General features: G+C 33.9%; 3 protein-coding genes across 5 annotated transcripts; 1 reads left to right on the top strand and 2 right to left on the bottom strand.

Moving 5' to 3' along the window:
* Window positions 1–2,776: 2,776 nt before the first annotated feature.
* Window positions 2,777–4,515, top strand: LOC118062401 (ubiquinone biosynthesis protein COQ4 homolog, mitochondrial). Its single transcript, XM_035076132.2, has 2 exons — window positions 2,777–3,145; window positions 3,626–4,515. The coding sequence occupies exons 1-2, from the start codon at window positions 2,963–2,965 to the stop codon at window positions 4,130–4,132; spliced, it is 690 nt and encodes a 229-aa protein (XP_034932023.1). The 5' UTR covers window positions 2,777–2,962; the 3' UTR covers window positions 4,133–4,515.
* Window positions 4,516–4,926: 411 nt separating this feature from the next.
* On the bottom strand, window positions 4,927–7,490 carry LOC118062403 (protein SPIRAL1-like 1). 3 transcript variants are annotated; one of them, XM_035076134.2, is made up of 3 exons: window positions 7,334–7,490; window positions 6,194–6,486; window positions 4,927–5,241 (listed from the first exon to the last, which is right to left on the bottom strand). In XM_035076134.2, the coding sequence occupies exons 2-3, from the start codon at window positions 6,452–6,454 to the stop codon at window positions 5,161–5,163; spliced, it is 342 nt and encodes a 113-aa protein (XP_034932025.1). In that variant the 5' UTR covers window positions 6,455–6,486; window positions 7,334–7,490; the 3' UTR covers window positions 4,927–5,160. The 3 variants fall into 3 exon arrangements, with proteins under 3 accessions (XP_034932025.1, XP_073267195.1, XP_073267194.1); XM_073411094.1 differs by having other exon boundaries at window positions 6,194–6,456; window positions 7,334–7,477; XM_073411093.1 differs by having other exon boundaries at window positions 6,194–6,461; window positions 7,334–7,468.
* Window positions 7,491–11,394: 3,904 nt separating this feature from the next.
* LOC118062392 (putative methylesterase 11, chloroplastic) lies at window positions 11,395–15,170 on the bottom strand. Its single transcript, XM_035076119.2, has 5 exons — window positions 14,146–15,170; window positions 13,119–13,340; window positions 12,896–13,039; window positions 11,980–12,111; window positions 11,395–11,894 (listed from the first exon to the last, which is right to left on the bottom strand). The coding sequence occupies exons 1-5, from the start codon at window positions 14,503–14,505 to the stop codon at window positions 11,598–11,600; spliced, it is 1,155 nt and encodes a 384-aa protein (XP_034932010.1). The 5' UTR covers window positions 14,506–15,170; the 3' UTR covers window positions 11,395–11,597.
* Window positions 15,171–15,172: the final 2 nt, after the last annotated feature.

Below are 15,172 nucleotides of genomic sequence, written 5' to 3'. Positions count from 1 at the left end.
ATCCAATGCGCGTTAACTAGTTTTTAAAATAATATTTATATTTATTAAAAAAACTAAAGTGCCCTTAATTAACTTGATTGTAATCATAAAAACATAAAGAAAATACACACAAAAAACCCTTGGATACCATTTAAAGATTTTTTTGCTTTCAAATGTAATTTAGTTATTTTGTTGTGTTTTAAAAAGTTGAAAATTCAAAAAAGCTAGACGTTAATTAAAGGAAATTATGTTTTTTAAGACCAATTTAGTTATTATATTGTGTTTCAAAAGCTTGAATCTAATAATAATTAATTAAACATGTCAAAAGATCTCATTACCCAAAAAAACAAGATAATTCATTCTTTTTAGAATGATAAAATGATAATTATATTGTGAAGATGAATAGTATTTTATATCTAATGAGCACACTGAATTCTCCTTCTTTTTTAGTTTTTATTTTAATATATTCTAGATCCATGACGTATTTAGTCATGAAAACATACATAAATAAATTTTATACACACATTGGTCTTGTTTTCCTTCACTGCTCATATCATCCACCGTGATCTCTAGCTCGTGATTTTCCATCTCCAAGGAGATGAAAATGGAATATTAATATTTCCGTGTGCCGTAATATTCAGTGGTTTCTTGGAGATAAATGGGAAGTAACCCTTTTTATTAATTCTCGTATCAAAAGTCTGTGTGTATTCCTGATTTCTTTAACTTGTTTTCCATTAATTTATTTTTTCAGAACAAAACGAGAATGGAACTGGACAACAAGGAGCAGCCCGAAAACACAAGTTTCCAGCGGAGAAACGATATACCACTCAAGTTTCTTTTACCTGCTCTTTCTTTTTATCAGACTATGAAAATCTCTTAGTTTCTTTTATTTTTATATTATATTATTATAAATAAATATTATTTTGGTAGAATAAATAAATGAATTAGAACATGTTATTAAAAAATAAGATTTCACTCAGATTCGAGCTTATGGTTATTAATATAATTAATATTAGAGATTTATATGATAGTTAATTTTAAAACTTATAAAATTAATCAAGATCTACATCAAATTAATTTAAATATTTATATTAAAAAAAATAATAATAAGATTCCACACACGAAACTAATTTCTTCCCCCAGTGGCAACTGTCACGCATCAATTTAAGTTTTCAAGAGAGAAATTAGTACAAATTAGCACATTATTTGACTTGTGCTAGCCAGGACTTAATTTCTTATCATTCGCTCCACGTGTTTGATTTTCAGATTAACCTCCACAGCTATAAACCACAACTCATCCATTAAACAAGCAATGCCCATAATAGGCCTCTCAAATGCGAATCATCAAGGAAAAAGTCAAATAATGACAAGAATATAATCCTGATTATAAGATGTATTCAAGGCACATTCGATTTGAGAGTAAAACAGGTTCAAATTCAATTAGATTTCCCCGAACTCCCTCTGGTTTGGTCGGGCCATCAAGCCCAGGTCTTGCTACCAGCTTATGCACCGACTGGCCTTCGGCTAAGCCTAGCTTCCAGAAACAGCCCATAGCCCAAATTGAGGTTGGCCCAACCAGGTTTCGGCTTGTGGCATGGTGTGTGCCCAGACATTCCAGACCCACCGCCAACACCTGGCAATTCCAAGGACCTTAATATATTTTTGTATATTACTCGTTGCTACTTTTAGTTTTGTGAAATTTATTTTTATAACAGTTTTATTTATATTTTTTTTATGTTTATTTATTAATTTATTTTTATATTTCAACACCTAAATAAAATATTTTAATTCAAATTCTTGAATATATCATCATTCTTATAATTTAATTTATCTCTTTCCCTTATTTTTTATAATCTTAATTTTTATTAATATTAATAATATTACTGTGATTTTATATCATTTTATAGTCAAAGACTCTTAATCTCATGTCAAAACTTTACTGGCAAAATGAAAATTGCTATAAACTTGTGTTTGTTTGAAGTAAGATTATGTTTGGTATAAAATGATTTAATTTATTTTTTGACATTTTACTCGTTGGAAAAGCCATATATATATATATATATATATAATTGAATTAGAAATAGTTCTTGACTCAGATATTAAAAGTTTGTTACAAATTTGAGTTTAAATATTGATTTAATAAAAGTTAAGAATTTTAACTTTTAACTTGTAAATCCCGACTTATATTACATCTCATCGTTAAAAAAAAAAAAACTTGAAATCATTTTTTCCAAACACTCTTCTAATCTAAAAGTTATTTCAACTTATCTTTATCATAAATTATTTAAAAAAAAAAAAACAAATGTCAAATTATAAGCTTAAGGTAAAAAGAAATCATTTTTCTCAAGTCATGTCAAGTAAATAATAAATGAATTCGATCCACTTTTATAGTAAATAGAAAATTAAGAAATCAACAATGGACCTTGAATCTTTTTGAAATGACGTATAAAAAATACGTGCCTTTGATATTGAATCGTGGTATAAAAAAGGTTGTTCTTGAATAGATAAAAATAAGTTGAAATGACTTTTATGTTAGAAGTATAATCAGTAAAAATCACTCAAAAAAAACTTTTTTAAAAAAATATATTTATAAGAAAATAAATTAATTTGTAAAAATCATACCGGAATCTTTTTACTTCACTGTATATGACAGAGAACTCTGCTGAAAAAACAATACAATAATGTTGAAAAGAGAGAAGAAAGAAACGATAACAAAATGCAAGAAGAGTAGAAGGTGCGAAAGGATTAAAGTGTGTGTATCCGCATGAGGAAAGTCCAGGAACATGCAGGCAATCAAAAAAAAAAAAGCCCGCTCCTGGGCTTGAAAGAACATCCAGGAAGGCCCACTCCCTCTTCTTTGATCCACCTCTAATTAAAGAAAACCACCGTCTTCGGTCTTCCCCTTCCTCCTTTCCCCTTTCTCCTCTCATACATGCGTGAAGAGTAAAGTGTATATATTTTGTATCTGGGAGAATAGCAAGCAATGATAGGAGGAGGTAAAATCCGGCTGAATAGTTGGCAACAGGCGGCGGTTGCGGTTGGTTCCGCTGTGGGTGCGTTGTTAGATCCACGAAGGGCGGATTTGATAGCGGCGCTTGGAGAAACAACTGGAAAACCTGCTTTTGAAAGAGTTGTTGAGAGAATGAAAAAGAGCCCTGAAGGAAGAGTGAGTCTCCTTTTCTTCCCGCCCACATTTCATTTTTATTCACCATCCGTTTCCTTGGTAGTAGTAGTTTATAATTACTGAATTAAATTATTAATCAGTAAAATCCTGAACACATTTTTATGCGATCCAATCTTGTTTAGTTGTGAATTATTCATGGCCGAAACTCTTTTTATGCCAATTAATACATATATATTGTCAGGCAAACTGAATTTGACAGGATCTCTGGGCTCTTCATTTATCATGAAGATCCAAGTGATTTCTTTTAAAAAGCTTTTAGGGAAGCATGTCATGGGTGAAAAATGAATGTAGCTTTGCAAGTCTTACGGGATTAAAAATTTTTTTTGTATCTTTTTTGTTATGACCGTGACTACTTTCAAATGGATGAACAGGCAGGCACCTGATGATTGAACTTCGTATTACATCATAAAGAACCCACCTCACTCTTTTTTTTTTTTTTTTCATTATAATTTTGAATGATAGGCAGTTCTCTTGGAGAGACCTCGTGTCATATCTGCTGAAGTGGGGCATGCGTGGGATTTGCCAGCCAATACATTTGGTGCTGCCTATGCAAGATTCATGGGATCCAGGAACTTTTCCCCGGATGACCGTCCACCAGTGCGATTCATGGAAACGGAAGAGCTGGCATATGTTGCAATGCGAGCCCGTGAGGTGCATGATTTCTGGCACACCCTTTTTGGCCTGCCCACCAACTTAATCGGCGAGTCAGCGCTCAAGGTGATTGAATTCGAGCAAATGTACCTTCCGATGTGCCTGATGTCTGTTGTGGGAGGCACAGTTAGATTTACGGAGAAGCAGAGGAAATTGTTCTTCCAGCATTACTTCCCATGGGCCATTCGAGCTGGCATGCAGAGCACAGATCTCATGTGTGTGTATTATGAGAAGCACTTTCAAGAGGATTTGGAGGATGTCCGCAGAAAATGGGGTATAACTCCCGCTCCCGCTGCTCCGATTCAAAATGTGCCTTGACCTGCAGCATTTGCAGGTGCTTGGGTGGAGGGTTAATGCATCTTTCTTACAACCACCTCGCCGTGTAACTGTGTGTGTATGCGAGATGTACAGGAGGAGGTTTTTTGGAATAATAAAACGAGATTCACAGCGAAAGGCTTCTCCAATATCTTCGTCTTTCCCCCCCAAAACTCATGAAGGACATCTTTAAGCATTGTAGAACATGCACGCTTTCTTAGGCAAGTGAAAACCCAAAGAAATGCACCCTTTTCTTGACCAAATACAAATGCAACTTAATATTAGACCAGGGGGTCTCATCAACTGAGTTCATGGAACTCTTCTCCCTTTTATTTTTTAACAATATCTCACAGAATTCAAGATTTGGAGAGATAATTGGATTCAAACATGGATTGGTATTGTCTGATGTTAGTTATCGTATGTTCGGTCTTGTTTTTACAAGAATTTTGATTACTTTTGGGCAACAAGCACCGCAAACCTGGTAGTGAGTTGTTCTGCTTCAGACAACTTGTTCTCATTGCTCACGAGCGGCAGTTGTCGTCCATTGGATCAAGAGAGGCCAATAATAATGCCAACTGCTCTCAAGTTTTAATATTCTTCTCATCTTATAATTTTATTATTCCATTGTCAAAAAGGACACGCTTAAATTGAGATTCGTCCCACCGATGCATTGCACGAACCATACCCCCTCGCAACACTTGGTATGATACCTGGAGCTATCAGAGGAATACGTTGGTACTGTTCTAGTAATCCAAAAGAAACAACAAAAAAGACCAGTAAAGGAAGTGAGAGAGAGATTAAAAAAATAAAAAACACTGGCTGGGGTATTAGAAACATACAGATGCCCAGGCATCTAAATCCCACGATCTTGATTGAATAGTTGAAACAACAAAGATAACACCTATATATTACACCATAGGATCCCACAAATTTGCATGGATTATATTGAAGATGAAAGCATGGTTTGATTCAAACTACGGGTTCACAAGGATTGACAAACAGAACTCCATATGAAGACATGATGGCATGTGTCAGTTGCTACCACCACCAAAGAGGTATCCCAAAGAAGATCCACCACCAGGAGCAGCATGGACCTTGGTTGAAGGTCGATCCTGAACAAAAGAAACAGTTTTTAGGTTGTTAACAACAACTACAAGAAACACCATTTTGTCTTTCATGAAATACAATTCAGTTATAAGGAAATTGAGCAAGTAGCTTAATTGGCTGTTTAAAGAAAATTCCAGAAATAGTTTTTAGAGCACCGTAGTTAATTTTAGCAATAGCAAATCATGTAGTTCAACTCCACCTTCTTTCAACTTTCATAATGTACCCATTGAATCTAGTTCAAATGAAACCACAAGAATACATATAGCTAACATTGGTCAGAAACATGTAGATTGGAAATGCAGAATGCCAAGAGCATAATTGGAAGTAGTTCTTGCTCAGTTCCTATGTTACCTCACTCTAGGAATCCACACCCAACCTCGAAACAAATGGTTAACTGCCTCTATCCTACCCATCTAGCCACTTCTGGGTCCCTATTTTACAGACGGCTTGTATGAGTATCTATTTCTCAAGCCTTGTCCATTGTAAACCATGAACAATATCTGGTTACCCATTATCCTATAACCCATGCATTGAGAGAGACAGAGAACTGCTTTCATAAGCTTGGATATGCCTAGGGCTAAGAATAGGAGCCCTATCTTCAATCAATGCAGAGGTACTCTGACTCCAAGGGACATCTAAAGGAGGCATGGAAAACCACAAAAAAATCACCCTGCTGGAACTTGACCCAGAAGTATTATTCATTCTTCTTGGGCAACAAAAATGCAGCTTGGTAGTTACAAGGACAATGGCATGCTTCCTTGTATATTTATGCCTCTGAGACAGTTCCTAATCATTCACAGGATATTGCCTATCCATTTCCAGAAGACAGATGAATCCTTTAGAGATCTCATCACAGATAACAGTGGCATGTCATGAATCTAAGCAAGTTTTATCCACCCAAACCAGTATGGACAACTGATACAATTGCACCCAGAGCAAAGGTTTGGAGAATCATACCGTGATGAAGTTGCCAGTGTTCTGACCATCTGCCCTTAAATAGTTGTTTGTAGAAGTACTGTTGATACCAGCAGGAACCTGCTTATTGATATCTGCTGGCTGAGGAGCTGCAGCGGGTTTGGAAGGAGGCGAGTTTTTTGCAGGCAGGCTCTCGCTTGGAGCAGCTTGGGCATTGTTTGTGCCAGGTTTTGGAGCCTCTCCACTCCCAAACAGATAGCCCAATGAACTCTGCCCTCCACCAGCGCTAACTCCACGACCCATATCTAAACTTTACGGAGAAGGAAATTTAAACCCTGTTTCCCAAGCCAAAAACAAAAGCAAAACGCCAAAATGAACAAAGAATGAAAATAAAAAAGAAAATAAATTCTGGGAAATGGCATGTATCACAATATGGAAAAAGAATGATAACAAAAGCATCATGAATAACCCACATCACCTACTCTGATCGCAGCCTGGTAACTTAAAACATCTAGAGACCCATTAACCAATTTCCAAATTGCCAGTTGAAATCAACAAGTTCACCATCACTCTTTTAAACAAACAAACACCATACTTTAATTATTTATGCATTCCTATTTATACACCCCCCCACCCTTCTCAATCCCTTCCTAGGTAGCTAGCTAACACTCACGTCATAACAAACGCGATTGCTTACCACACATAAATACACGATGAAACTAGAGCGCGCAAAAAAACCCAAAACAAAAAAACAAACAAGAATTATGCATAGGCACACCTCACAAATCAACAACCAGACCCAAAACTTAAATGAAAGCAGAAATCACAAACAATTCAACACCAATGTTCAGTGATTTATATCAATCTAGATCCCCCAGAATTCGGGTTGAATAACACCACAGACCATGAAATCCTATCCAAAATTTCGATTTTTTTTTGTTTAAAATACAGTGATACGAAAGCCAGCTAAAACAAGAGAAATGTATGAATCAAAAGCCAAGAAAAATAGCAGATCTTAACAAAACAAGTCAATTATCAACCAATCAACAAGTGAATTTTCAAAATTAGAGAAGAGAATAATATGGCATCTAAGTGAGAGTGGTTAAAAAGGAAAACTCGGCAGCATCGATTCTGTATGTAAGTAAATCTGAGATCTAAAGAGTAAGGGTTTCGCGGAGATACCTTTGAAAGATTTCGATCTGATCTGCGGAGAGAGAGAGGAGCTGCAGCTCAAACAGTAATGGAACTGCTGAAAGAGTGAGGTGGAGAAAGCGATAGGTAAACGTTATATTTATAGACTCTGGATAAACGTTTCGATTTTTTAACTAATAGACAAAATTTAAAAATTGATAGGCCCCTGTTTATTACTTTTTCTTTTCTTTATGTAAGTGGACGTTTTATTTAAAAAAAAATAATGATGCTAAGCTTTTTTATGATCTATAAGTTATTATTTAGGTTTGAATAACTTTATAAAAGACTTTTAAAAAATATTTTTTTGTGTGAATATTATAAATAAAGTTAAAAGATGCGGGGAAACAATGTTTCCTCGCATCCATCAGCATAGTGTTGTTTTTTTTATTTTTTTTGTATTTTAACTTTTTTTTTTGTTATTGATTTTTGTTTTAGTTTAGTCCTTATATAATGTATTTATTAAAATTTAGAGAAGATAATTTATTTTAATTTGTCTTTATATGGTTATTATAATATCAAAAAAATATCCTAACATTAGGTTAGCATCGAAAAATATCTCAGCATCACAATATGGTCTATTTTTAAAAATATTTAGTTAAATTAAATTTTTAAAAAATAAGTTATCAAACTTTGTGAAGTTAATAACCCGGTTTGCGAGCTTTGCAAAATAATCCTAGTTGCTCCTATTTGCGGGTTTAGCGGGGTACCTTTTTTTTTTTCTTTTTTTTCTAATTGAACTCATTTATTAAGTTTTAGAAAGTCCATAGGTTGTTGACGTGTATGAAAAGTTTAATTTTTTTATAAATTCATTTTTTTTAATTTCATTTCTTTATGTTAAACTGTCTGATAATTGAGTTTTATAGTTTAATTTATTTTATTTTCTATGAGATTATCATAATCTTAAATAAAAAGTCTCAATATTGGATTGACGCTCGATTTTGCGATCATCTATTTTTTTATCATATAGCTAAATAAACAATACTTTAAGGGGGGGACAAGTTATTAATTCTAATGGGGTATATTTGCGGGTTTGCGGGTTTGACGTGTTAACCGGGGTTATACAATTTATGGATTTAGTGGATTTACTCGTCAAATCTAATATTGTTTTTTTTTCACTTTTATTCAATATTAAATTGGTTGAAAAAAAGAATTCATAGTTTATTTTTTTCTCCTTTGTATGGGGTTATCACAATTTTAAATAAATGTGTTTTTAGGGTTAATACTCGATTTTAAAAGTATCTAATGTTATCATAAAATTAAATAAAAGTAATTTATAAAAATAACAAAGTTATTAAATTCTTTGAAGTGCATGACTTAGATCGTAGGGTGACCGAGGTCGATTCAATTTAACATCATTTCAATATAAAAAAATTATCTTCTTAAAGTTTTTTTAAAAGTTATGTCATGTTTTTTATGTTCATCTAAGTTGTCTTCGGATATATTAAATTGAATAATTCAGCTCTCGCTTATATCATACAATAAGCTATCTTTCTTTCTTAGAGAATCAACTTACATACAATTTAATTCCAAATTCAAGCTAGACAAGAAATCAGGTTAGTAAGTTTTAAAATCAAACTACTTAATTGGATTTTATAATATTACCAAAAAAATCTTTATACTCAATATTTTTTTTTAAAATTTAGAAAAAAAATAGTCCGATCTATATTGGAGCGCGGACGAATGTACTAATATCAATTTTAAAATGAATGCCTTGTTGTATAAAAGAATAATTTAATTTTAATACTTTATAATTCATCATTAAAAAAATTCAAAAAATAAATTTGAACTTAGTTAAGTCTTCTCCTATATTAGTATAAATCCCATTTGATTTGTTTCTAATTTTGCTAATGAGTCATAGCTAAATGGTATACTGTAGATAGTCACCTACCACACTTGTTACTATGTTTAATAAATTTCATTTATTTACCTCAATAAAAAAAATCTCATGATTATATTTGAGAGTAGATATCCAATATACGATTTTCTCTTTGATTTATCAAATGATCTATTGAGTTACATACCGCAAGAACGGAGTTTTTAATTTCGACATCTCATAATTAATACATACCGCAAGAACGGAGTTCTCATAATTAAATTTTTATAGACTTAAAAATCATGGATGCAATGCATGAAATAGAGATACTCTGTGAGAAAATGCTGCATACATGCACTCAGATTGTAGTATAAGAAATTGTTTTTGTGTTAAAATATTTCTTTGTTATTATAAACATATATTTCTTTGGTAATTGGAAAACATATTGTGTGTTATTATAAACATATATTTCTTTGGTAATTGGAAAACATATTGTGTGAATAAAAACATTTTGTATTAACTATGAGAAGTGTAGCTTAACTAATCAGATCATGAGTTTATTCTCTGGAGATCATTAATTTGAGTTCTACAAACTTTAAGGCAATTAGAAGATTACATGATTGTTAATTTCAGAGCCTATAGAATTAATCAAGGTATACACAAGTTAACCCGAACATCTATGTTAATAATAATAATAATAATAATAAAACATTCTAGGCTGGTTTTACTCCCATTCACTCTATTTTTATACGATATCGGTACTTATTTTATAGTGATTAGATTTTTTCTATCATCTTAATTGAAAGCTTCATGATAATAAACATAAAATTAAATAAAACACAAAAGAAACCAATTAAAAAATATATTTTTAAAAGATTTATGTATAAACTTTGAAATTCTCGGATCTTCTTCCTAATTTAGGTTTGATTTTTTTTTTGTATAAACAGATATAACATCGCCAAAAAGTTGTAAATTCTTGTCATTTTTATTATTGAAATTTATTTATAAAACACTATTTTATGTGGATATTATTATAAAACATTGCTTATATCACTAACATATTTATCCAACAAATCAATAACTTTATTTATTTTGAAAACACATTTTCATTTAAAAGTTATACTCGGATTATATGATGTTTAATTAAAATTTTGCAATGTTCAATTGTTAAATAAAAAATTTATAGAGTTGAACCCTTCTTTCACTAGGGCTCAACAACAATGGGGTCAAAACAGTGAGCATGACCTATTTTTGTTGGGTATTACTATCAGTAGGACCCAGCAAATGTGGGCCTAAATAGATACCCAACTACTAGGTCGTTCTGGCAATTATGATTTAATAATGTTGGATCCTTCTATCAAACATTATCCAATGATGCTGGACCCAGATGAATATCCAGTTGTTAGGTCCTTCTATCAAGACCCAAGTTTATTGGGTCTGGCATTGTTGTCAGATATAATGATAGTTGGTTTGGGTGCCCAACAAGCCACAACTGATAGGCCTATCTGTAGCAGGACCCACTGAAGTTGGGATCTGCTCACTAGATCTCAGCAGCAGTGGACCCGAAGCTAAGTAGGACTCACTAAAGTTGGATTATGTTGTCATCAGGACCCAGCAGTGGTGGGCCTTGCTGCCAGCTTCATCAGCTAGTAAGACTCGCCTGTCAGGTCAACCCGGAACTAGGACAATTCGAGAAACACTCGGTAGAGTCCATTTTTTATTTTTTTTCTCCTACCTAGAAATCCTTCCTTTTTTATATTTTTCAGTTGTACTAACTCATTTTAAAGTTCATTATATAAATACTAGAAGAATTTTTTTTTTTAATATGGGATTTGAAGTCCTTTAGTATATATCCTCTATATTCACAAGAAAAAAGTTATATTGATTGGTTTAAATACTTCAACTTAGAAAAATAAGATAGTATCTTTTCAATGTGAGGTAAAAAAATATTTTGGGGTAATCTTTTAAACTTAATTGTTTACAACATGTATAACTTATATCCATATTGATTATTTCTTAATTTTTTTATATAAATTATTAAAATCTCAAATATTTTTTTTTCTAGTTTTTCCAGTTTGACCCAAGTCAACCCGTGTAACCCAAGACCCGATTCCTTGGCCAGGTCAACACTCGAGTTGGATTTAATAACTATAATTGTCATGAAAATATATTTTTTAAACTATTAAAATACTTTAAAAAAATTACATAAATAAAATTTTATAAAAAAATAAAAATATTTAACCCAGAGCGCTACTCACATACTAGGGCTCTGTATTACACATGGGGAACGATTACTGGCATATGCATGCACATCTTCTTTAACAATTTATTGGCTGGTTAACTTTTACCACGTATGGCATAAATGAACCATGCCAAATTCTCCATATCCGAACCAGCTGCTCCAATGTACATGTCTTCCCGCAGCCTTAATGTAATGCGAATTTAGATACTTTTAAAGATATGCTTTGATGGAACTTGTGATATCTCGACTAGTATCTTATGCAGCGCCTGGGGCTTCGAAAAAAATGGTGCATGATCAGAGCCCTTAAGCTCGAAAACTTGTGTTGGTGGATTTGATTTTATCATAGACTCCTGTAGAGGGACATGCAGGGCACAATCTCCTCGAGTTTTAATGTAAAACCTTGGAATGGAGCCGTAGTTGTTGCTTGAAAGAAAGAGCTTCTCTACAACCGGTGCAAATGGGATTGGCCTCATCGATACTGATGCTAATGCTACATCCTGGTACACATAAAACCCTCATCGTTGAAATTCCAGCCGCTAAACCAGAGATGTAATTTTTTGATATATATGGAACTATATGTACCTTGGTGGAACTCTGGTTGAACCACGAGTCCCTTAACAATGTTTTGTCAATGACTATAGCGGTCGGAGGGTTATCCTTTCCATTGGCATAGATAAATGTCTGAGGTTGTCTTGTCAGGTCACTGAAACCTGTCTGAAATAGGCATTGAATGATATAGTATTGTTAGTTCAAAAGTGAGCCAGTGTCATTAACTCATTGCACTGTTCCTTATGCACTTCATCTAGACTCTGTTTTTGTTCTCTTAAAAATAGTACAGCTAGAAGGCACTCATGGGTCCTAGTTCTGGCAAGCAGCAATTGCCAGCTTATATTCTTTAATAGCTTCTACCAACATTGCACAATCTAATGCAACGCTACAATTTTTAGGGCTGGGTTATTATCCAACGTACATCAGAGGGTTTGGCCAGATAAATATCTACCAACTACTGCCTAACTTCATTCACTTGGAAGCAAGCAACTAGGCTGTGTTTTTTTGGTGAATTATACCTGTGACCGCAGCAGTGATATATGGTCAACATAGTCAAGGTATATTCTTGCTTAAAATCAAAAAATGTATCACAATACTAATTGTGAACAAACATCGTTCATAAGGAATCACTAAAGCACTGGTTCTCCATGGGTAGCAGCTGTATATCATATAATCTTGGGAAATAGATTCTTTGTTATATTTTCATGGCCAGACGAGGTTCAGGGAAAGACAGCAAGATGGAACAGCCAAAGGATAAGAGAATAAAGAAGGACCTGAGAGGTGCATATTACTTGGGAGGAAAACTTGTAGGCCTCGAGAGTTAGAGAATGTGAAGGAGAGAACAATGCTGTCATAATTATTAATGGACCAGAGTTGCTTAATTTGATCAGTTTAATGTCATCCTATAAGCCGTGCCTTTTCCAGTTGTTGTATAAAATAGAGGGCAAACCTGTTGAGAAAATATATCAAGGGCACTCTGCCCACTAGACAGCATTGTTGCAGCAATGAAAACAGCTTTAGCAATTTTAGATGGAAACAGCTCCATCACATATGAAATACAAGCACCCCCAAGATCATGACCCACCAAAATCACCTGCATTTTTAGACAGAAGAACTTAATTATAACAGTCTCTTAAATAAATCATCATTTATTGAAAAGGGAGAGCACAAACCTTGTCTCCTTCACCAAGCTTGTAAAAAATATCAGAAAGTGGCTTTACATATTCGGCAAGATTTCTAATGATGTTTGTATCAGAATAATGGATACCAGAGCCTGTTAAGTCCACTGCATCAGCTTTAAAGCCAGCTTCCTCTAAAAGGGAAATAGTTTTATACCAACACCATGCACCAAAACCACCTCCATGAACGAGAACAACACGGTTCGTTTCAAGATCCTACCAGATAAAAAACGAATAGTCAGTATAATTAGTAGAAAGTGTTATCGAGATTTTAAAGTCCAGGTCAACGGTAATCTTTTTGCTGAAATGGAAAAGTGTGGCAAGGGACTCAATTCTAACGAGGTGTTTTCATAAAAGTAACGGTAACTCTACATCCAATAGAAAATAACCCAGCCTGATATGAATCTGACCAGTTAAGATTGAATCTTATAATGATACTTAGAGTTCAAAGGAAAAATATGGTAAAAAATGAAGAGATGCCTGGAAGTTTTAAATGGCGATCTAATTTGAATATTAAACCCATTATTTTTAGTAGAGAAGCTGAGAAGGTCGCCCAAGCTACTGCCAGGGGCAGGTCCATGTGGGAAACAAGACTTGGCGAACCCAATTAACCAGGCACTATTCGTAGAACGTATGGAGTTGAGGCACAAAAGAATGTTCGACGAGGGGCCTATTAGATCACCATTCAAAGTCATGTTAATTTGTCGTTGTAAAGCTATGTACAGGAACTATATTCATAAGAAAAATCTACTGGGGGTACTGATAAAAAAAATGCATTTTAACCACCAATGCTAATTAGTCCGGCAGTACATTTTCCCTTTAAGTTGTTGCCTCTTCAAACGAGGACCAAGAACATCCTTAACATGGTTTCATGATCATGCACATAAGTAGTTTAATCATTAATTGGAGATCAAATGGAAAATATATGAAAGGAGAATTTGAAACCCATTATATGTTCATGTATCAAATATTTGTTACCATTAATTTAAAAAAAGAAGAGGAGGAGGAGGATAACAGCAACCTGGTTAACAAGCTGGTCAGGCCTTGTTAACAGAGATTCGGAATGAGACCGTCGCCTAGAACTTGAGCTCCTTGTAAGACCATGCTTCTTTGAACCTGAAGAAGGATATACTACAGATTGGGATCTAGGAAATGGAAGAGAATTACCATTATTTCTTTGATGATGGTTAAAGAGCAAAGCTGCAGCAAGAGCTTGCTCATCAAGCCGGCCATCGAAGCTCACTGCCATCTTCTTTTTATTCTCTGAAGAAGAGAGTGAAGACAGGAGGCCAGCTCTTCCTTTGAAAGAGGCTAGCAACTCGTGTTTAGAGGTTTTTTCTCTCACCCCTTCCGTTGAGATGCATCCTAATGCATTTCCCATTCCTCCCTATTTCACTTCTTTCTTTTCTTTTATTTTTTGCGTGGATGAGTTACTCGCACATATATACAAACACAATAGGCACATCCATGTGTGTAGGATAATTGCTGCACACAACGTTTTATGTCATAGTTGAGCTCACGTTGCTCCTTACTGTAAAGGGTGTCCGGTGACCAGAAAAACTTTTAGTATATAATGAAAAAACTAACTGAAAGAAATGACATTGACAAGTTGATCCTTCCTAGATATATCTAGAGAGGAGACCTTACCCTTTGAATTTTAAAAAAATATATATGTTTAGTGATAGGAATGAATTTTAAAACAAGAATTTTGGCCAAGACTGGAGAGGTGTGTCGTTGTAAATCATTGTCCAACAAACACCAAGAAAAATTATTTATTGAAGGAAAAAAGAAACGGCAAGAATAAGATCCTTTTGAGCTTTTTACCAACAACCTTGCTGGTTGAATAACACCATATTGTTCTGACTCTTTAGCCAGAGCTTGGAAAACGGAGTACAGAGGCCTTGACATGAGATAATCACCAGCTTTTTTCTGTTTTTTTTTTTAACGCTCTCCTTGGTTCATCATCAAAGTTTCTTAGTGCATTTCCTTTTATCCCCGCTGCCCCCCCGATCACAAGCAATTTAATTCGTTGAGAATCTATCAGTTTG

Source organism: Populus alba, chromosome 8 (genome assembly GCF_005239225.2).
Source record: "Populus alba chromosome 8, ASM523922v2, whole genome shotgun sequence".
Lineage (NCBI taxonomy): Eukaryota > Viridiplantae > Streptophyta > Magnoliopsida > Malpighiales > Salicaceae > Populus > Populus alba.
The sequence above is the reverse complement of the archived record's forward strand: the minus strand, read 5'-3'. Positions and strand labels throughout refer to the sequence as shown.